This window comes from Hippocampus bargibanti, linkage group LG07 (genome assembly GCF_051943395.1).
Source record: "Hippocampus bargibanti isolate YZ-2025 linkage group LG07, ASM5194339v1, whole genome shotgun sequence".
Taxonomy (NCBI): domain Eukaryota; kingdom Metazoa; phylum Chordata; class Actinopteri; order Syngnathiformes; family Syngnathidae; genus Hippocampus; species Hippocampus bargibanti.
In genome coordinates this window covers 23,066,363-23,087,902 of record NC_142740.1, presented here as the reverse complement: position 1 = coordinate 23,087,902, position 21,540 = coordinate 23,066,363, and the positions used below count along the sequence as shown (strand labels likewise).

The 21,540-nt window shown below is 39.4% G+C and overlaps 2 protein-coding genes across 5 annotated transcripts; one reads left to right on the top strand and one right to left on the bottom strand.

Moving 5' to 3' along the window:
- The first annotated feature begins 900 nt into the window (after positions 1-900).
- LOC148895839 (GRAM domain-containing protein 2B) lies at positions 901-14,170 on the top strand. Of its 2 annotated transcripts, none has more exons than XM_089001352.1 (13): positions 901-1,106; positions 7,444-7,617; positions 8,112-8,175; positions 8,433-8,505; positions 8,589-8,692; positions 8,812-8,910; positions 9,009-9,080; positions 9,211-9,279; positions 9,423-9,510; positions 10,149-10,244; positions 10,437-10,542; positions 10,763-10,870; positions 12,370-14,170. In XM_089001352.1, exons 1-13 carry the CDS (start codon positions 1,015-1,017, stop codon positions 12,386-12,388), a joined length of 1,164 nt encoding a protein of 387 aa, XP_088857478.1. In that variant the 5' UTR covers positions 901-1,014; the 3' UTR covers positions 12,389-14,170. The 2 variants fall into 2 exon arrangements, with proteins under 2 accessions (XP_088857478.1, XP_088857479.1); XM_089001353.1 differs by lacking the exon at positions 901-1,106 and adding an exon at positions 6,355-6,794.
- Positions 14,171-16,868: 2,698 nt separating this feature from the next.
- lim2.2 (lens intrinsic membrane protein 2.2) lies at positions 16,869-21,120 on the bottom strand. 3 transcript variants are annotated; one of them, XM_089001092.1, is made up of 5 exons: positions 21,082-21,120; positions 20,023-20,235; positions 18,639-18,779; positions 18,386-18,520; positions 16,869-16,993 (listed from the first exon to the last, which is right to left on the bottom strand). In XM_089001092.1, the coding sequence occupies exons 2-5, from the start codon at positions 20,198-20,200 to the stop codon at positions 16,923-16,925; spliced, it is 525 nt and encodes a 174-aa protein (XP_088857218.1). In that variant the 5' UTR covers positions 20,201-20,235; positions 21,082-21,120; the 3' UTR covers positions 16,869-16,922. The 3 variants fall into 3 exon arrangements, with proteins under 3 accessions (XP_088857218.1, XP_088857219.1, XP_088857220.1); XM_089001093.1 differs by having other exon boundaries at positions 20,023-20,230; positions 20,980-21,114; XM_089001094.1 differs by having other exon boundaries at positions 20,980-21,105.
- Between the last annotated feature and the right edge of the window lie 420 nt (positions 21,121-21,540).

The window sequence follows — 21,540 nt, the reverse complement described above, 5'->3', positions numbered from 1 at the left end:
TGTTTTTCGACTCATTTTCCTTTCATAACTTTGCGACTAAGAAATAGGAATTTATCCAATGTGGGACAAATAAAAGTTTTCTCATCTCACCTCATCTCATCTCATCTCATGAATGATTGAAAAGTTCTCATATTCAGGTACAATTTTCATAATCTCCCTGTGCTTGTGTGTGTAGTACTGTAGCTTCTTAACCATAGTTATAAAACATGCATATGGGCTACCGAAAAAGTATTAATTGTCCTTAGCTGAGAGTGGTTACATTTCTATACCATATGTGTCCTGCAATTAGCTGCTGACCAGTCGTATGTGCTGCTCCTGTGGAGTCTTTCATTTACACTTTGTAGCCAATATTACTAATTTCACTATGAAGTATTATTAATTATTCTAAAAGGAACCCCCCCCCCCAAAAAAAAAAAAAAAAACACACACATATGCCAATGTTGTTGTATTTTTTCATGACGCACTTGGAATAAATGCACTTTGGATGAATAGATTGCTTGTTGGCATGACCACTTTCACCGTTGCACATATTTTTTTACCATTGCCTTGTGGTCACTTGTATAAGGCTTAACTATTTTTTAGAATATTCTTTGACCAAATTCAGTTAAAACTTGTTTCATATCAATTGGCGATTAACGCATTGGTGTAGACACGTGACAGATAAACGCCTGGAGTAAATAATTGATGAAGGCGTCCAGGACTTCTCATAATAATACAGCGAGTTCCAGATGTCTCTAAATAAGGACGCTCATTCCCCATATTAGGTAATGGGCGGTATGTTCAGCCCTGCTGTGTCTTTTTGATTGGACAAGTTGTCTGACATGACCGCGTTTATACAGCCTTTTGTCGTTGCTCATTGGTCCGCAGATTTGGTACGATATAAGGGCATTATCCTAATCAGCCGTGGTTGAAACGAAGGGGGGAAGGCGGAATCCAAACAGGAACTGTGGTGCTTGCGGCGTGGCACTTCATCTTAACAGAAACCGACTCACCACCACTGACAGAGGGTGAAGAATGCTTGAAAACAAGAGAGAGCAATTGAAAACCTTCCTCCGGAGGATCGACGAGAAGGCCATTGTGAGAATCAAACATTTCATGAAAGAAAGGTAAGCGGAATGAATGCTAATTGCTACTGAGCACCACCCATTGAGCGGATGCTAACCATTGTCGTTTTATTGATGCAAGCAAATGTTCTTGTTTCCTAGTATAAGTAGTCCTACCTCGGAACAGCATAGGAATTTATTGTTTGAAATGTCATACATTAGTTCTTAGCTATTTAGTTCTTGGCTAGTTCTTAGCTATGCTAACGAGTTAGCCATTCGTTAGTCTGAAGATGCTACGACCCTTTTAAGTCTTTTAGACTCGTGTCAGAGTCGCTTATTTCCCATGCATCCCCATACTACATCATTCCTGCAAGTTTGTCTGTGCGCAACCTTTCTATCGTCATTGTAAATCTGCAGTTTTAACCACTGACCGACAATATGACTTTACTATAGTAATGTACTGTACATGTAAATTGTCAAATGGCAGTTTTGTCATGTTAAAGGAAATTTATGGAAATGTCTGACCCTAAATGAAGGTGGACTGCAACATCAGTGTACTGTTTCAGTAAGTGACGACCATTCTGACCAATGGCACGACTCTGCCATCACTCATGCTGAGCAAACATGACATCCATTTCATCATGTGGGTCAATTTTCCAGATGCACAAGTTGCCCCTCTGTGAATAATGAAGGCCAGAAAGACTGAAATATGTGTACACCCCCTAATTCAATCTGCACTCTGATCCTCAACAATAACATGCAAAGTGGGACAGTTTGACTGGATTGTAATAATTAAATTGGCAATTCAATGCCATAGTGGATTCCAAGAATAACTGCACAAAAACCTAACATTAATAGGTTGGATGTGAAGATACAAACAAAGCAGCTTGTCATAGCTAAAATCACGTGTCACCTCTTGTCAGGGTAGTGCTAATGACCACACCTTTTCTCATGCAAAGTTAAGTGAAGATCATCTGTCAGTTCACTACAGTGTTTGGCCGAATGCCATCATATTTAGCTTCTCACGTTCTTAAATTCTGTTTATAACATGTCCATGAAAAAGTGAAGATTCATCCTTGTTATGGAAAAAAAACTACTCAACAACCTATTTATAACAATACTTTTTATCCCTTCCCTTGTTGTATTATCCAAATGACACTATCATCTCATTTGGACAGAAGGTCCGGTCCCGGGCCTTCCATGAGTGCCGCCCACAGTCTATGGAGGCCCTTAATACCTAAAATATAACGTTTTTTTTCTGGCAAGTTGTTCACTTTTTAGATGTAGACATGGCATTACAATACAATACATCCTCATTTTATATCGCACTTTCACAACAGATGCAACAGTAACAAAGCGCTTAACAAAACGCGTACATGAAGTAAAAGAATAAACACAACACAACATCAAACATCAAGAGTTTGTGGAATGCATTTCTGACATGCGTTTCTTATTTGAAGCAGTTCTAGATGGAGAAGAGAAGAGAAACAATTAGTCCTTTCACCAGTGGATCAGAAACATCATGCTCAAAATATGCACAAGTCTGCTACAAGCACAAGTCTCAAAGTAAAAAAGCTCTTGCATCCATTGACGAAAATTTAGATTGGTTCACTTGTCATGTTGTGAATAACTCCATTGAAACTCCAAGCGACAACACTCAGTTCCAAATACACATCTGCACTCCATGCTCCATGCTCCTCTGTTGTCATCCTCAACTTGCAGCCATTCATGCCATGCCATTCGGACCATCACTGACAAACAGCGTCGAAATCTCCACTGAACAAAACAGGGCTGTGACAAATGCTGCCCATTACATGTGCAAAAAAACCCAAGTGCTGGGCTGTCCAGAACCGACAGTCCAATGGCACTGACCCTTTCCCGCCCATTATTATGACAACATTAAAACAAGCGAGGTATCAAGCAGGAGCTATAACGTGCATTTGTAGTGTTGCCAATTTAGCAACATTTACACACTATTCAGCAACATTTCTGTTTTAAATTAAATTTACGACTGTCCCCCAACTACTGCCCCTTACCAAAAATAAAATAAAGTTCTACTCTCATTTCGTTACTTTGTAAAATGAATTAGTCAGCCCAGGTCTAACTGATCCTGGTTTGCATGGACTTCCAAAAATGACTGTAAACACAGGCAATTTTCACTTAACTTCTGTTTTCGGCATTTACATTTTTCAAAAACATCCACTTGTAGACATGTTATCCCCTTCTAGACGCGCAGCATTTAATAGAAAAATAGACTAACCAGCACCGTGATGCAGTAGCTGGGCCTTAACAGTTGTTTTTCTCCCTTCATCACCATAACCTTTAAAATCACCCCTGTCTGCATTGCTTGTCCACATACAGGAAGTGATGTTAGCTCAGGCATGGGCAAACTACGGCCCGCGGGCCACATACGGCCCGTTAGCCTTTTTAATCCGGCCCGCCGAATTTGCCCAAATTATAGTACAAACAGTGTCTAAAACTCATGACAAAAAGTTAGCGAACAACAGGGCAGATAACTGAAAAGTTGTCCCATTTTTTACAATTTGAAGCACAATGGGACAACTAATCACATTAAAATACATTGTAACAAAGTATAAAGTTTTTTTTTTTTTAAATCAAGGATGCACCTACTACAAATGCGACCTTGCTTAATGTACGGTAAATGTGCATGGCTGTAGATTTTGCTGCAGTAGTCGATTGTCATTACGGTGCACAATGCAACGTTTGCATTGCTTCCTACGAGCCACTAAGCCCCTTTCATAAGTCTCACGTACACTTTACAGTCACAGTTTAATGTGACAGCTTTGAAAAACTCTGTAATTTACCATCCAAGTGTACCTTAAATGTCACATTTAAACATTACAGCCACTTAACAAATGTTCAATTTGCAACAGGACAAACACATTTTAATACAGTATTAGCAATAAAAGCTACTGCATACGCAACTACACTGAGCTTGAGTTTCATAGCAAACATGTTCCACGTCGGATGTCCTGCTTATACTTATTTTATTTTTATTATACAATTTTTTAGGGTAAACGTAGGAAGTTTTAAGGAACAACACTCCATTTCTCTCCAGAAGATGGCAATCTCACACAATGGGATGGGCTTCTAGGACTTTTTTGTGGATGAGCTCTATGGTGAGGACAAAATGTTTTCCATAGACATTTTGGTCATGTTAGAAAATTAAGGCAATTAAGATTGTATATTTTTCAATCTTCTGATAAACAAATTTGGATTTCTTGGCTTCATTCTGAAATCCTTCCACGCATCTTACCGTTTGGCTGCAAGCATGAGTGTAAACTGCTTGAAATGTAAACCACAATTTGCTTTGCTCTGCTTTGTAGTCAGTTGTTTTTCTCATTTATTTATTTTTTTGCCACAACATTTGACTGGCAATCTGGATATACTACGCCCCTTGGCTGAAAGCCATCTGATGTTGGGGAGATGAGGAATAGAAAGTAGAACATTTTTGGGACGGATCAACCTGGTTGTGTCAGGTCATCAAACTGAAAAGGCGATCAATGTCGTTGTCAGTCAAGCAATGGTCCTTGTGACCACCGAATCTCAAACTCGCATGATGTGGCCTGCTTTCTTCTATGAATTAAAACTGAGCTCAGCTCTATTAGCATGTCCATTGCACTAAATGTGTTTGAATTAAATTATTTCTTGTTAAATTGGCTGATTGGAGGAGTAATTTAAAAAGTAAATAACCCAACAATAGGCTTCTTACCCCCCATCATTTATGGCCTACTGCTACAATTTCCATAACAATACCGACAACGACTACTGGCAAAGACAATGGACCCCAACCGTGTTTTTCTTCTCACTGAGACATGTTCGCGCACTACTTTGCATTTTAACCCCTTGTCTAAGTCTTAGGTGCTTTCAAGTGTTGCTATAAAAATTGACCTTTACTCCGATTGCCTTTGTCAGTCAGTGTGTCCAACTGCGATAGGGTCTCCCTATCCACTAGTGTAGTTTTAATTAGTTACAGTTTGAACACGACGGCAGCATGGATAGAAGGGAAGCGATAGACCAACAGAGGTGTGTTGCAAAGAACCATTCTGCCATGGTTCTGGCAAGGTAAGACAAGAAAATCAAGAAAAAGTATCTTCCTTTACTAATTCATATTTATGTGGATGTTGATGTGGTGGCTCAGTAATGCATTGAAGCTATGGCTGATGACCTGCCTTTAATCATCAGTAAGTCATGCTCTGGCTATGGTTGTTAAAGCTTCAAAAATATGTCCTTTTTAGTTTTAGCGGTATTCCAGTCAGCTCAACGTATCAATTGTAATGAGTAAAATCTAGTTCTCCTCAAATAAAACTTTAGCATACCTCCGTGTAAAATCTTGTTTTGGTTTGACAAACAATCTTCATTTGATGTTATTTTGTGAGAGGCAAAGTAAGTCACCAGCTGTGCCCTTTTTGCATTATGGTCGGTCATGGTGCTCAATGTGGTAAATGGGTCAAAGGTGTGCATTTTGTTCCAAAGTTTATTAGTTTCTTGTTTGCGTGCTAAACGGGGGCGGGGGAGACCTTCAACCCGAGCATATTTCCAGACATTCTTTAAGTAACCCAGCAAAACCTGTAAACCGCAAACCAAAGACTCTGTGCCACACTCTGCAATTCATTCTTTTTAATTCTGAGTGGGGAATGGAGGAAGACGAGGAGGAGGCAGTGTGTATAATGGTGTGCTGTTTTTAAAGAAACTCCCTTTTGGATGGTTCCAGTTAACAACCTCCTCTTTTTATAAACCCGTGATGATAGCCTTTGAATCCTCCCTCAATAGGCTATGTCAGTTGAACCTAATGTTGAAGGGAAATAGAGTGGATAATGTTTGACTTCAGACCAGATGACTGCTCATCACAACATTAGATGATCCATGTGCTGCTGTAAAATCTCGAGTAGACATGCCTACAAGTTCAAACTCGAATTAGCTCACCACTCCCCGTTTTTACCTGCATAGTTAATTCAGGCACGCATAATGACATGGTGTGCCTCGGCTGAAGCTGCATTGCAGGTCTTTCTTTTACCGCCTTAACTTAGTTGCAGTCATCTCTGGGATGAAGCAGAAAACACATGCAAGTGAAAGGTACCGAATGGGCTCCCCTGCGGTTAAAAATGCTGATTTTTCAATTGCATTACATTATGTGCTGACTTTTCTCGGTTTTGCCCAAAAAGCTGTCATCAAACCTTTTGTAATTTGATCATGGAAAACCACACCCAGATAAGGCCTGACTGGCCAGTTTTGAGCACCTTATTTTGTATCTGTTTTGCTTTTAAGAAGCAGAAGAATTGTGTGTTCCCCTTGTGTTGGGGATATTTGAAAGTATTTTCTGAGCAGAGCGTTGCCTCTGTATGCATCTGTATAAGTGCAGTTTGTTTGTGCTCTGGTATGTGTGCTTTCCTGCTTTCTTTTATGCTTGTTTGACTTCAGGGGGCGTAGCCACGTTTGACGTCACTCTCTTACGAAGTGTCACACCACCACAAGCACATACGGTAGTGGCTTCCTCTTGCAGGGCATTCGTAAAAAACACAGAACCATGAAGGCTGTTTTTCACCCTATTGGATGATCGGTACATGGATTTCAAATCCTGTTTTTCCCTTTCTATTTTCTAGTAACGGCATGAAGCCAGAAATATTTTAAGACCGATTTTTAGGTTTTTGTTTTTTTCTGAGAAAAGGAAATGCCAACAGTTAGTAGGTATATGAGTTTCCGTTCATCAAAAAGGTTTAAATTTTCCAGGTAAGGTGCATCGTTTTATTTTATTCACCTCTTTTACTTTAGGTTGTGTACCACCGTCGTCAGTTGTAATCTGCTCCCTATTTTAGCCTTAGACTGTGTCAGTCATTTATCACTGTTGCTTTCCCACCTCTTATTCCCTCAAGGCTATTCAAATCAGAACATGTGTCGTCTCAAATAGAATTTTAAACCGCAATAGTTTTATTATTTATTGTTTTAAGAACAGACTCGCTAGAGGATTACATGTTAATAACTGACAATTATTGCAGGATTTTGAGATCCTCAGTGGGCTTCATGAGATCCTCACCTAAAGCTGTTCTCACCTGATGTTTCCAAATCCTCACTGGAGTTGTGAACAGCTGTGCTGTTAAAATCCAAAATTCCGCAATCAATTTCTGCAGATGAAATACTATCAAGCTTTTACGCTTCAACTTTCTCAATAATTGGCCCGCTGACTTAATGTTGTAACAAAAATGATGTCTCTGAAGAGGAAAGCAGCAATAATAGTTGTGTCCACTAGAGATTGTACATCTAATGGCTGCTGTTACGGAGTGACTTATTTCTCATGCAAAATAATGCACGTACATGTCAAACGGGTTCTCATGGGATAACATATGGATCTTCTTTCTTTTCTTTTTCGAATGTCCGGCAGCTACCCGGTAGAGAGCAGTGGTGGTGGAGTGCCAGCCAAAGTAAAGAAGAGCAGAAGCACTTTAAGTAAAGATGGAGTCAAAAAAGTGGCGGCCAGGAAGACGTTGAGTCTGGAGGCCGCTCAGTTGCAGATCGAGGAGCAACACAAAACCCTCACCAGGCAGTTGTCCGTCAGGTAACACCGCCTGAAGGAATTTCCATTGGAGATATATCCAAGCGTCTTATTTTTAAAGTAGAATTTGTTCAATCATATGTTTACGGCAATGTGCTTGACGTGATGTGGCGTCACATCAACTCGAATCTGTATCACAAGATTTGAAACTATTGAGCCAAGTCAGAAAACACACATGATTGTGCTGTTGGGGCTCACGTGATTTTAATGTGTGTGAAATGCCCTCATGATGCCGGGGACGCACAAAGCGGTAGTCTATAGAGTCATGTGAACACCATGGTACTTCAAGAATGACAACTACTGTAGTTTAATTGGTGCAATTCACCATATATTCAGTTTAAATAATCACACCTTGATAACTTCATGATGTCCTTAAATGAATGAACAAGTCTTAAGTGTGTGATTTCATCCTGAAACAACATTGACAGAAGGACGCAACTACATGCGGATCTGCTATGTTTGGTTTATATCCAACTAAGTGTGTTGTGTATACTTAGGTCGCAGACTTTTGACGTTGACCTTAGAAGCTTCGAAAGGACTCACGCTGGCGGTGCACAAAGTGTAAGTCCACCTTACTTTTTTGTTATTATGTTATTTTCTCTTGTTGGGATGTTGTATGTACTGAAACCTCATTAAACTTTGAGTGAGTAGTAAACATTGCCTCTCTGTAATTTTAAATCGACAAGGGCAATAGGTATCTTCATTTTACAACTTGATGTTTAAATGTTGCATAGGAGGGGAAAAACATGGCTAAAAGAAAGTATGGTTGCCTCCCTGCCCTCTCCAAAAATCTGAATGCAAACTATTCTATCTTGTAGAGTTTCATAAAGCACAACGCGACATTCCACAAGTTATTTCCAGACATTCCAGAAAGCGAAGATTTGATACACGGTAGGTAAACATGACCAACGACAATTCCTAAAGTCACTTCTCTTAATATCAAAGTTGATTAAATATACCCCTTCCTTTTCCAGCATACATCTGTGCCCTACAAAAGGAAGTGCCCTATCATGGTCGACTTTACATCACTAAGAGTAATGCCTGTTTCCACTCCTCTGTTCTGCTCAAGGACACTAAGGTAGGCAGACAGTCTCTTGCAGGATTTAAACTATGTTAGCTGTCCTAACGCTCGGGACATTTCCCCCCCTGTCCCAGTTTCCATAAAATCAAAATTTCCTTCTATTGATGCCATTCCAGGTCGTGATCCCAATCTCTACTATCCACATTGTCAAAAAGCAGAATACTGCTTTGCTGGTACCAAACGCCTTGTCAATTCGAATCACACAAGGAGAAAAGGTTTGTTTTGTTGTTCAGGCTACCAGAGCTAGTAATCATGTTTGTCAGCTGAATGAGTAGCTAATGTTCTGTCTGTTCTTTTCCTTGTTGATATTCAGTTCCTGTTTGTCTCGCTACGGAACCGAGATGCGTGTTATCAGCTGCTGCGCTCCGTCTGTCCACAGCTTGAGGTGAGAGGTTGAGGATGCCACCTTGCTCTTAATCATGAATTACGGCAACTGCAGATATGCAGGAATGCAAATGATAGAAATACTGTCAATATTGTACAGCAGCGTTACAAGTGTCCATTTTTGTTTGCAGGACCGAAGCACCAACAGTAGTCCTGTCATCTCCTCTGCTGAGCAAAGCTTTGACAAGAACAAACCTGTGGTAAGAAGGTTTTTAGTCCTGTCGATTTGATTTTCTGCAACTTTTGAAACTACAGGACATGATTTTAATTTCTGTCACTTCACATTACCCACAGTCTCCATGCCAGCAACTGAAAAACTCACTATTGTCTTCGTGTCTCACAGAACTCCAGCCAGTCCAGTCTAGATGGAAGCTTTGACCTGTTCGATGGTTCTGAGTCGCAGTCGTTCCAGGACAAACCTGCGCACAAAGGTGAGAGGTCAACCCTGTGCATTAGTTTTTCTCTTCCTATTTGGTTAACAAAAGATTGACAGGAGTGTGTCGGTATTTTGTTCCTTCACCGGGACAATAAAAAGGAAGTTTCCAAGCACAAACAAAGTTGTTCGTTAGAATCTACTCCACGTTAGCGCACTTCTGTTGACTTGATAAGAGCAGATTTCTTCTGTAAAAACCTTTTGAGGGTTAAATGAGAAAATACAATAAATAAAAAGTTTTGGAAAACAAGCTGTACTGTTCCTTGTTGAGCCTAATGAGAGAAGCATAATTGCAACCTCGTGTAGTTAAGGCACACATACAGTAAGTAGCTCACAGGTGTCAAACTCGGGCCCTTGAGGGGCGCTGTCTTGCACCTGATTAAAACAAACAAACAAAAATCACTTCTTCAGCAAGCTCTACAGGAGCATCATAATGATCCCAATATTTGAATTTGAATTGGAGGAGAAAAACTAAATCATGTAGGATCGAGGACCGGCTTTTGACACCTGAAAGTTTACCGTGAGATGCTGGACATAAAGGTGTGAGAAACAAAACTAGGAGAACCAACAATCCTTGATCCATTGATTTAGCCATATATTGTAAATATAATCATTGATGTCTTCTTTTGTCCGCAGAGGCTGCATTACCTAATGGAACAGGATCCACTTTCAAGAGCCTACATGTGCTGCAAAGTGAAAGCTCATCTTCAGAGGATGATCAGTCAGTTTCAGGTAGCAAAAACAGTCCCAATTTATTTAATGTATTCGACACGGTGCTTGTTCCATTCACATAGTAAAACATATAATGTTACGCATGTTCCTGTTTCTCGAATGAATAATGCCGGAAAAACAAATTTTTAATGTGGCTTTGCCAACGTGGCATTGAGATTAATGCCGTCCTTGCACGTCTGTGTCCTCTCTCAGCTACAGGTGGCTGGTGGGTTTGGAATGTGTCTGAGAAGGCCAAATCTCTACTGGTTTGGAGAGAGGCCAGCACCCTCAACACACTGCTCTTCATCTACTTGATACTGTAAGTCGCTTTGTCTTTACTCCTCACATCCACGCTCTCTTCTTGCGATAAGATACAGCTGCGCCACACACCAAATCCTTTTCATTTTCAGAACTTTGTTCGTTCAAGGTCGGATGTTTGTCTGATCTTGCAATATCAAAGCGAATTGTTTTCCACATAACACATTAATAAATTGCCCTGCCGACATTGTTGAGTGTGACCGTTTGTTTCTGCTGCTCAGGGTGGTGGTTCTGCTGCTGTCTTCGGGTTACATTGGGTTACGAATTGTGGCTTTGGAGGAACAGCTGACGTCACTTGGTGCATTACCTGAGTTCACCTTACAGAGCGGGTAAGTTATTGTCCAAGTCGGGCACGAACCAAATGTAGTCAAGAGTACCGTTTAGGCAAGCCAAATAAAAATGTGATGACATTGTAAATGCTCTGAAATTGTCTCTCAGAGCAGAAAGGCTGGGCACAACACAATTAATAAATACAGTCAAAAATGCTAAGACTAAATGGCATTGTTTCTGGAAAACTGCTTGACCTTCCTTTCATACCTATTCTGTCGTCAGCCTTGGGAGCAAAAAATGTTTGAGCCTTGTGATGAAAAGTGACTGACGAAATGTGATTTACTGCACTGAAAGCAAGTCGCAGAACTATTTCATGCCTTTCATTTGTTCACTTTAATACACAACTATGTAAAAAAGGGAGCTATTTGTAGTGAGACCAATAATGATGAAAATCTCGATTACATTTCCCGTACTCTCATAAAGACACTTAAAGGACAACCGACATCACTTTTTTGTTTCCTAACTGAGATCAGAAAAATGTTTTATAGCATCTAAAATACCCAAAACATGCAGGCTAATATTTTTAGTCAAATGCAAAACACCAATAAAAATGACGTAAAGTGTCCAAAATCTGCTGCGAGTTGGGCATTTTCAGAAAGTCCCGCCCCCAGTTCGTGATGTCACGCCAATACGTCTTGCCTTACTCGAGAATCAATACAATGGCTTCAGATTTGGAGAATATGCTTTCTTGTTACACATCCAGTTATAAATATGATTCAAATAGTTCTGAAGAGGAAAACATACATGTTTGCAATCGATTAAAGAATTTATTCCCTGTCATTTTGAGGTATCTGGGGCGGGGGGAATGTATCACCAAAAAGAGGCAGAAGATGGCGACAGTCTGTGCAAACGGGCTGATTAATTCCTGTTTTCTTTTTTGACGATGTTTTGTTAGCAAATATCAAATAAATGCTCCGGGAAACACAAGGATTCACCATCGCGTTATTTCTAATTTCGCCATCAACACGGATCAACACGAAGTTTTCAGACCAAACAAAGTACCGCAAAATGCATTGAGTTGATGCAAGGTATGTCCTTTCTCAGTCAGGGGCGTTCCTTCAGTGACGTAGGATGAGGACTCACTCATGAGGACCAACTCAAAAACAAGACTTCCGGAATATTCAGCGCAAGTCTTAAAACGTAAAATATAGCTATATGCGGTGGAATCTTTGTAAAATACGCTCAGTACAAGTCAGATAGCTCATCGATAGCAAATAGATAGCCGTCTCAATACCTTTTTTATAGCATAGTTATATTTTTATCTTTAGATGAATAAACGTAGAACAGGTCAGATTGTGAAGCGGAATTATTAGCATTTCCTGATTCCACAGTCATTGGATGACTCTCAATACATCACATATGTGAAAGTAAATAAAGTGATTAAAAAAAAAATATGTAATAATAAACAGGAAGGACAACTTTTGGAGTATTGCTTGACATGCTTGGTCACTTACATTTCGCTGTGCCTAACTAACTCATTCCATTTCCTCTTTTTCAGGTACCGCCAAGACACATAACATTTGGCAAGAAAAGGAGAGATGGATTGGCAGATTTGTGACTTGGAGGATCACTTCCAACGGAAGACTTTTCACCTGCTCGGACGGTGCGCCCAAGACATTGTATTGTCACGCCAATGAAAAAGTGGCCAATCTGTGCAATTTCAAAGACACCTTTTTAACTTGAAGGGCTATAAGCTTACAATAGTTTAAAAACAAAACAAAAAAAGAGAGAGAAATGCCACCACTTACTCACACGGAGCCGAGCCAAAACGCATGTACATCCTGCCTGGTTGCAGCATGTCTTGCTATGTGGACCAAAGCTAAGCTTGGAGAACGCGGGACCCACTGTTCCACATCTTCTTCCACTCTTTCAGCATGCAGTCTTAACAGGGCTATTTATACCCATCAGCATTAGCCAACTGGAGTGCTCACCGGCACACCTCGGCACCGCAGACATCGCGCTGCCGCTAGCCAAAGATGTGCACGTCTTTCTGCATGACATCCACCTTCTCACCCTTTCTTCCATCTTTGTAGCAGTAGGAACATGTTTGTCTTTTTTGGGGAAACGGGGTTACCTCTCTTTTGAATGTCTTTTCTTTCTGACCTGCTGCGGGCTGAAATGATAGCTATGATGATGATAATCAGCCGCAATGGTCTCCTTTCATTGTCTTTCTTGATCAATTCCTCCTTGATGTAATTTAACAGGTTTAATGATCAATGCCCAGAGATTGACCTCAATGATCGATGCATACATAATTGACAGCAAAGTAGGACAATGTGCCTCATTGTGTTGTTGGGACCAAGTCACATTTCTGTGTTTGTAGTCATTTTTTAAATTGCACCAATGATGTTGCCAATGGTCATATACTGTATATGTCTGCATTAAGGAGAATCAACTGACTGCAAATGTCCCCTCCCTTTAGTGTAGGGCAACCCAAAACCATACTTGTTAAGGTCCAAGTTTCAATAACAAAAAAGAAAATGGCTCCACAAAATTTCAAAATGCAACAAATTTAGATTATGCTTTAAAAAATGTGTTTTATTCCTGTGTTGTTTTTTTTATCTAACTTGTGTGCGGAAAAAATACTAAGAAGGAAGAAGAAATGTGTGATGTGGTCGTGAAAATGAGTGAAAGGAGCGAGTGCACTTTACCAACATATGTTGTGCCTGTCGCAATCCAACACAGTTTGGATTGAATAGAAATGGCAAAACATTGTCATTTGGGGTGTTTGTGTGTCGGTGCTAAGACCTTAATTTGTTTATTTCAAAGTCTATTCACTCAGGGCTACCAGGTGGGCATGACCCGCCTGGTAGATATTCCTTTCTCATTTCAAAGTCTAACGCTCGTCTTTGGGCTGTACGTCTTGGCCTGGGTGCGTCTCTTGCGGTCCCTTTGAGAGAGATCACCACTTTGTTAATTTGACTTGTTTTTCTTGCTTGACTTGATCATTTCTCCCACCTGTCTGATGATGCATAGAGTCGCAGCACAGCTCACACTCTTGTAAAAGCTTCCCTTCCCCAACCAAGTTTTAAGTTTGCTGCATAAGACGCGCAGTACTGTCAGTGTTCCACCAGGAGGTAGCGCACGCACACAGCCACCGTCCGTAAGCATTCTCTGTGTAAACACCCGACAGATGGCAGCGTTTCTGTGATTTTGCACTATTCAGCGTCAACGTCACAATTGTTAAGTCCTAAATTATACTATGGCCCAATAATATGTATATTTATTTGTATTCTGTGTAATTCAAAGAAGTCTCTGTGAGATTACTTTGCCATTGTTGAAAATAAATCATATGTTGCGAACAACTGTTGCTGTTTAATGTGTCATCCTCAATATATTTATTTTCACTGAAACAAGAACACAGGGTGTAAAATAAATCTCTGGGAGAACCAAAACAGCTGTTAACAGTTCGGCTATCAGATGAGATGCTATTACATGAAGCCCTTGTATATTTACATTAATAACAATTGCCATCATTGAAATGTATTCAAATGAGAACTTTCACAGTCAGGTGACTGAATTCCGACATGGTCTCGTTGACCGGTTTTCTACCATAGGAAGAACAAGGAAATATTGCCTGCTTGCTATGCTAGTACTGTCATTTGCGTAGGAAGGCAAAAACTCGACGTCTGGTGGGGAAACTTCACTGCTCTTTTTTGCGACGACACACGACACTTCCAGATCTTGGTAAACCCGTACGGTATAATTCTTGCGTAACATGTTAATTCTGTGAGCAGTGATATACTTCCGCAGGCCACAAGCTTTAAAGGACGACCAACGTTTCCGGACAAATTGTGTCCATAATTTGTAAAATCACTTCAAATGACTTCTACTGAGCGTATTTTACAAAGATTGGATTGGATTTGCCTTTATTAGTCTCGCAGTGGAGAAATTTACATTTCACAGCAGCAAAGTTATGAAAGGAATGAAAGTAGAAAAACAAAATAGAGGAGCTGCAGGAAAGACAGCCACTCTCGCGGCGCCGTCTTTAAGTCAAAGGAACAAACAAAAAATACTACACAACAAATAACATGACAACAGAAAGACACAGAGTCATTCATTCTTAAGCACTTTCTATACCCTCTTTGTTACACGAAACAGTTCTAGATGAAAGAGGAGAGGATCAAAGCATCTCTTCAGTGGATCAGGGACATCATGGTGGAGTGTGCACGTCGACTACAAGCTAAATGTTGAAAGCAAACGCGCAGCTGTAGCATCCATTGACGAAAAGAGATTGTCTCACATCTCCTGTCCCACATAAATCCGCTTCAATTCCAAGCCGCGACAGTTCCACATACGCATCGGCTCTGCGCTGCCGCTCCTTTCTTCTTATCGCGGGCTCCTCAAGCCATGCATTCATCCAACCGCAGACTGTCCTACAGCACCGACCTTTCCGCTGAACAAAGAGGGGCTGTGAAAATTGGATTGGATATGCCTTTATTAGTCTCACAGTGGAGAAATTTACATTTCACAGCAGCAAAGTGATGAAAGGAATGAAAGTAGAAAAACGAAATACATGAGCTGCTGGAAAGGCAGCCACTCTCGCAGCGCCGTCTTGAAGTCAAAAGAACAAAAAAAAACTAAATAAATAATATAATAATAATAATAATATAATAAGATGCTGCCCATTACAGGCGCAAAAAAGCACAATGGCCCCAGTCGAATGGCACAGACATTCCTCCCATTGAAAAAAGTACTGGCATATTTATGCTGCCTAAAAGGCGCAACCGCTCAGCAGTCTCCTCCTTGATGAATGGCCAAAAATGCTGAAAAGCAATCTGTGTCCAAGATTCCACCGCATATAGCTATATTTTACGTTTTAAGACTCTCGCTGAATATTCCCGAAGTTGGTGACGAGTCCTCACCCTACGTCACTGAAGGAACGCCCCTCACAGAGAAAGGACATACCTTGCATCACCGCAATGCATTTTGCGGTACTTTGTTTGGTCTGAAAACTTCGTGTTGATGGTGAAATTAGAATATATAAATAATAATATACATAAATAACGCGATGGTGAATCGTTGTGTGTTGCGCCAAAACCTCTACAGTGTATTTGATGTTCGCTTACAAAACGTCCCAGGAGACAATTTACACGGCGCTTTGTCGCCCTCTTCTGCCTTTTTTTGTTTGTTTTTTTGTTTGTCACTACATTTCTCTCCAGATGCATGAAAATGACCGGAATAAATTCTTTAATCGATTGCAAACATGTATGCTTTCCTCTTCAGAACTATTTGAATCATATTCATAACTGGATGAGTAACAAGAAAGCATATTTTCCGAATCTGAAGCCATTGTTTTGATTGTCGAGCAAGGCAAGACGTCTTGGAGTGACACCACGAACAAGGGGGCGGGACCTTGTGAAACTGGCCACTTCCGAGTTCAATTTGAAGTAGTTTTTGGACACTTTAAGTCATTTTTATTGGTGTTTTGCATTTGACTAAAAATATACTGCGTGTTTTGGGTATTTTACATGCTATAAAACATTTTTCTGATGTCAGTTAGGAAACAAAAAAAGTGATGTTGGTTGTCGTTTAAGGGCGTACACGTTACAACTTTAATATAGATAATCTATTTCCATTCCCATACTGATAATAATTAAGCAATACCGTGCTACTTGTTGGTTGAGTCCAACTTGCTGGCGACCTACATTGATGGTTAGTGGGAATGCACCGCCACTCCACACCATGCATACACATGCACACTCTCACTAAATGCAAAGCCCTGATCTTGGCAAGCACTTGATTAGACTAATCAAATGTCAGCGCTGGGAACCAATCAAGCTACAGCCGTGTACAAAACGTATTTTTTTCCCTAAAAAATATCCGCAATGCACTAAAACTGCGATAAATGAACGGCAAAGTAGCCCGGGATCACTGTACATCTGTTTTTTCACTGAATACGGAGCTGAATGTTTGAGAGTAGACTGTCCCAACTGTATGTCATTGAAACAATGTCATTTTTATGTTATGTGTATGTTATCAGAAAAAACACACAGGATGGGTATGATTTGACTTTATTCTAACGACAGAAAAGCATCAGTTTGCTGTGGTTCAACTCTCCAGGACATTTGAAGGTGAAGGTTGTGCATGTGTTCGCTGGTAAGCACACAGCTGAAACACACCTAAAATGGATCAGACATTGGGAGTTATCACACGTGTGGAAGTGAGATGACAATGACAACATTGTAAATGGAATCCGTTTTGATTTCTAGGAAAGAGGATTTAATAAATCATAAATGCACTATAAAACTTAAGAGTTAAAAATTACTTATGACTCAGCAAATTGAAAAGCAATAAAAATAAAATGAAGTTCACAATAATTATGGGCACATCTTAAAAAAAAAATTCTGATCACAATTGACTGTATGATTTATGGGACAGCTGTCCTAAATTAACAGCATTGATCATTGCGCATATATTTTGCAATGCTTTTTTTAATCGCTCATAATTCAGCATGTAGACATTGATAAAACCATTTTAATGCCAAACTCTCATTTTCATTCTCCATGATTTTGTTTTTGTTTTTTATTTATACTCACTGTGTCACAAAACTTGAAACAACGGTAATGCACGTTATACAGTAAAGTCTCGTTATATCGATATCGGATATATCGATAGTCCCGGTTATATCAATACTATTTCTATGCACGCACGGAGAAAATTACATGCAAACAGGGTCGGATATATCGATAGTCCCGGTTATATCGATATTTTTTCGGACTCCCTTGAATATCGATATAACAAGACTTTACTGTAATTTATTTTTTAAGATGTCAAATTCATGTACAGTATATCCATGTGTGTGTGTATATATATATATATATATATACAGTAAAGTCTCGTTATATCGATATCGGTTATATCGATAGTACCGCTTATTACGATACTATTTCTATGCACGCAAGGAGAAAATTACATGCGCGCAGGGTCGGATATATCGATAGTCCCCGGACTCCCGAGACTCCCCGAGAATATCGATATAACGAGACTTTACTGTATATACAGTAAAGTCTCGTTATATCGATATTCAAGGCAGTCCGAAAAAATATCGATATAACTGGGACTAACCCTGTTTGCATGTAATTTTCTCCCTGCGTGCATAGAAATAGTATCGATATAACCGGGACTATCGATATATCCGATATCGATATAACAAGACTTTACTGTATATATATATATATATATATATATATATATATATATATATATATATATATATATATATATATATATATATATATATATATATGTATATATATGTATATATATGTAGTATATATGTATATATATATATATATATATATATATATATATATATATATATATATATATATATATGTATATATATGTATATATCTATCTATCTATCTATCTATCTATATATATATATATATATATATATATATATATCTATCTATATATCTATCTATATATATATATATATATATATATATTCCACAGTGATGGTTGAATTCAATCGACACATACAGTAAGTAATGAGAGCAATCATAAACCTGATGCAAAAGCGAGGATGATTGCCACCCAGCCGATAATGTAGGACCACGAAAATCGCCAGTCCAAGAAGCGTTTCCCGAAGAAAGTCACTGTCACTCCCGTGTAGATGGACAGAGCCAACAGAGCAAGAAAACCTGAGGATGGCATTGATAAGTCTACTTTACCAAATATTGCATTAAGATAGTTGACATGCGTGAAATGGCCATTCCGTTGTGCAGTAGAGCTCATCGAAAATGATGTTTGTCGTGTCACCTGAGAAGATCAGGGCAACGCCCCCCATCCGGACCCGCTTGTTCTTGGTACCATTGGTGAAAGCACTCAGCCCGAGCACCACGCCAGCAAAACAGCTAAGCACAGCCAGCAACATGAAAGCGCGAGTCGCATCCCAGAAAGCTGAGGATCACAAGGTCACTTGATTAGTGATTCCATACAAAACAAAACAAAACAAAACAAAACAAAACAAAACAAACCACACATTTCGTTGTACTAAGTTCATCCTGTCTTCTTGATATCTAATTTAAAGCAGATTCTTTACTTACAGACAGTCTGACGAAGGCGGAAGTAGATGCCGAAACATGTCAGGTATTTCAACACCTACACTGTAAGTAAAGAATCTGCTTTAAATTAAACCACACATTTATTTCATTTAACACATTTTCAGTTGAGATATTTAGGAAAACACAAGATTGAGGTGCAATGAGAAACTATGTCCTTACTTTAATTCTTACTCATTGAAATGAATGGAATTTAAATGAATAAAAAAGCGCAGCACCCCCCTCAATTCTTTGCAAGCTGCTTTTCAAGAATGAAAATAGCCATCTATTGTACTGTGCTTTATATGTAAAAAACATCATGTACTATAATACCTAATTCTAGGATAATGTATGGAACCAAACTGCATGTCATATTTAAGTCATAGGATTGTTCCTTCTTCAGTGATCATATTCTAGAAATACTGCTATACATGGAAAAGAAGAAGCTATATAACCAACAAAACAGTCATGACTTTGGATTTCTGACTTGAAAACTACATATTCATCAACATGCTATGCTGTGTATGTAATATGTGGAAGGCATTGTACATGTGTATGCTTTCCCTAAATTCATACTGGCCCTCTAAGTACACTGTGGAACACAACAAATATGAGTTTGACACCACTGTTGTATTGTCTGTTGCCACCGTTTACGTTAAAGATGAGTCCAATTTTGTCATCTGGACCTGAACCACAGAAAAACTAAAAGAAAAAAAAACATCTATTAATTAAAAGGTTAGTACCTCCACTTCGTTATGATTATGTAACTATGCAAGGTTATGCAAAGACAAATAGACCTGTACAGGTAGTATTTTACATGAAGTGGAATTCTCTTGAACTTCACCTGTGAGTTGAATTCAACCCATTGACAACGTTGAACCACGTTTTTGGCAAACTCCTGCTTGTTTTAGCATGTTTTGAGTTAATTGGCAATGGACAGAGATTGTGTGTCAAATTTTGGCGGACAAAGAAATGCAAATAATCGCCAGAATGACATTTTACATCTTGTAAAACATTTTAATGGCCCTTTGACAGGTTAGACAGCAGAATAAAAGATCCCACCATGACCACAAATGTCACCTTGCAAATCTTCAATGCCTTACCGACGGTGATGGTGTGAGCGTGACATTTGTGGTTGATGCAAAACCTCCACAGGCCTTGATTGGCTGAGCTCCCCGAGTAACGATACTGCATCCAGAAGTCGGTCGCCGTGGAGACAATTAGGAGCACCAGTGCAGCCACGCTACAAAGTGTGCCTCCTCCGGCCAAAGTGTACAGCATGTTGAAGAAGTCGACAGAACTTGTCTTCTCCTGAACTACCAAGACAGAGATGAGAGAGAGCAAAGGGACAAATTAGAATAGCTCCTTTTGTCTTGCAATGAGATTGCTTCAATACGTGGTGAGAAATTATTCATCAGGCATTGTGTTAATGAAGTTATCGATGTCATTTTTATGGAAATTCAAGTGACTCTTCTTGTTAGTCATTTTCAACATTTTACTTCACTTTCAGTCGCAAATTTTAGTACGATTGGCACTCAGTTTGATTGCACAAAAAAAATTACAGTTGTGAATTCTCTCACAATCTCCAGTACAAAGTTAGCAATTCTAATTAGGAAGCTGATGTTTTCAACCTGCAAATTTCCCCATTGTGGGACGAATAAAGGTTTTCTGATTCTGAACCTAATTTTTTTGCCCAAGCTTTGTAAAACAGTTTTAGGCAAGTGACACATTTGACCTCGAAGTGGTCTCACAATTAGAGTGCACGATAGGCAGCTCCAAACCATTGTTCACTTCACCCCCTTTGTGCAACACACACTAATCTGCCAATAATGGACAAGTGAAATGTCAGCAGTGGCTTTATGGGTCAAACCAAAAACAATCTGATGATTGTAATTATAGACGCTTTTCTGTTAAATTAAAACACAACTATTGACTATTGAAACAAAACAGAAAAAACTAACAATACACGAATCTACTACATATAAAAACATATCTTTTGATCCCAGTTAAACCTATTAAGGAGCAATCAAACAAGCTCCAGATGTCAGCTGCATTTTCACCTTAAAATCTGAAGCTCTTCACGATGTTGACTTTTGGAACTTCAAAGAAAATATCATCCAAAGAGCAGAGCTATGCTTAAAAAGTCCAACATTTTTTGATACCTCTTGCTTCGTCGAGTGGTCCTTGCAGGCTGGCTGGGTTTAACAGGGTGTGTATGCTTTTTAAGCCCCCAACCGTTGGCTTGCATTGTCCCCTTCACAAAAGGGGGAAAGATCGAGCAGAGCATGTGAGTGATGACAGTCTCTATTTTGCCCTCCAATAACCTTTATCCGTCCAACAAACCTATCCGTCCTCTATGTTTTTGTACCGACAACATACAAACCCCACGACATTGAGGCTTTTCCTCACAAAATAAATTTAGAGTTGAACTTCAATCTATAATGTTGTCATCACAATCATGGAAGATGTACTGTAAACCAAATAGCGCCCACTTTGTCGTTTCTATTCGTAAGGAATAGAGACTTAATTGTGGTCAAAGAGTTCAATCTAGGATTTACAATGAACGATTCAAATGTAGGCGTTTCCATTGATACATTACTTCCATTAATTTACTCTGGCAA

What these genes read in the sequence shown, in the direction of transcription:
- LOC148895839 (XM_089001352.1), top strand. Translation starts at nt 1,015, where the DNA reads ATGCTTGAAAACAAGAGAGAGCAATTGAAAACCTTCCTCCGGAGGATC. An exon ending in CCGTCTGTCCACAGCTTGAG is followed by an intron (nt 9,081 to 9,210) that starts GTGAGAGGTTGA and finishes TTTTGTTTGCAG; the next exon opens with GACCGAAGCACCAACAGTAG. An exon ending in TTGACAAGAACAAACCTGTG is followed by an intron (nt 9,280 to 9,422) that starts GTAAGAAGGTTT and finishes CGTGTCTCACAG; the next exon opens with AACTCCAGCCAGTCCAGTCT.
- lim2.2 (XM_089001092.1), bottom strand. Translation starts at nt 20,200, where the DNA reads ATGCTGTACACTTTGGCCGGAGGAGGCACACTTTGTAGCGTGGCTGCA. An exon ending in CGCTCACACCATCACCGTCG is followed by an intron (nt 18,780 to 20,022) that starts GTAAGGCATTGA and finishes TGTGATCCTCAG; the next exon opens with CTTTCTGGGATGCGACTCGC. An exon ending in CATCCTCGCTTTTGCATCAG is followed by an intron (nt 16,994 to 18,385) that starts GTTTATGATTGC and finishes GATCCATTTTAG; the next exon opens with GTGTGTTTCAGCTGTGTGCT.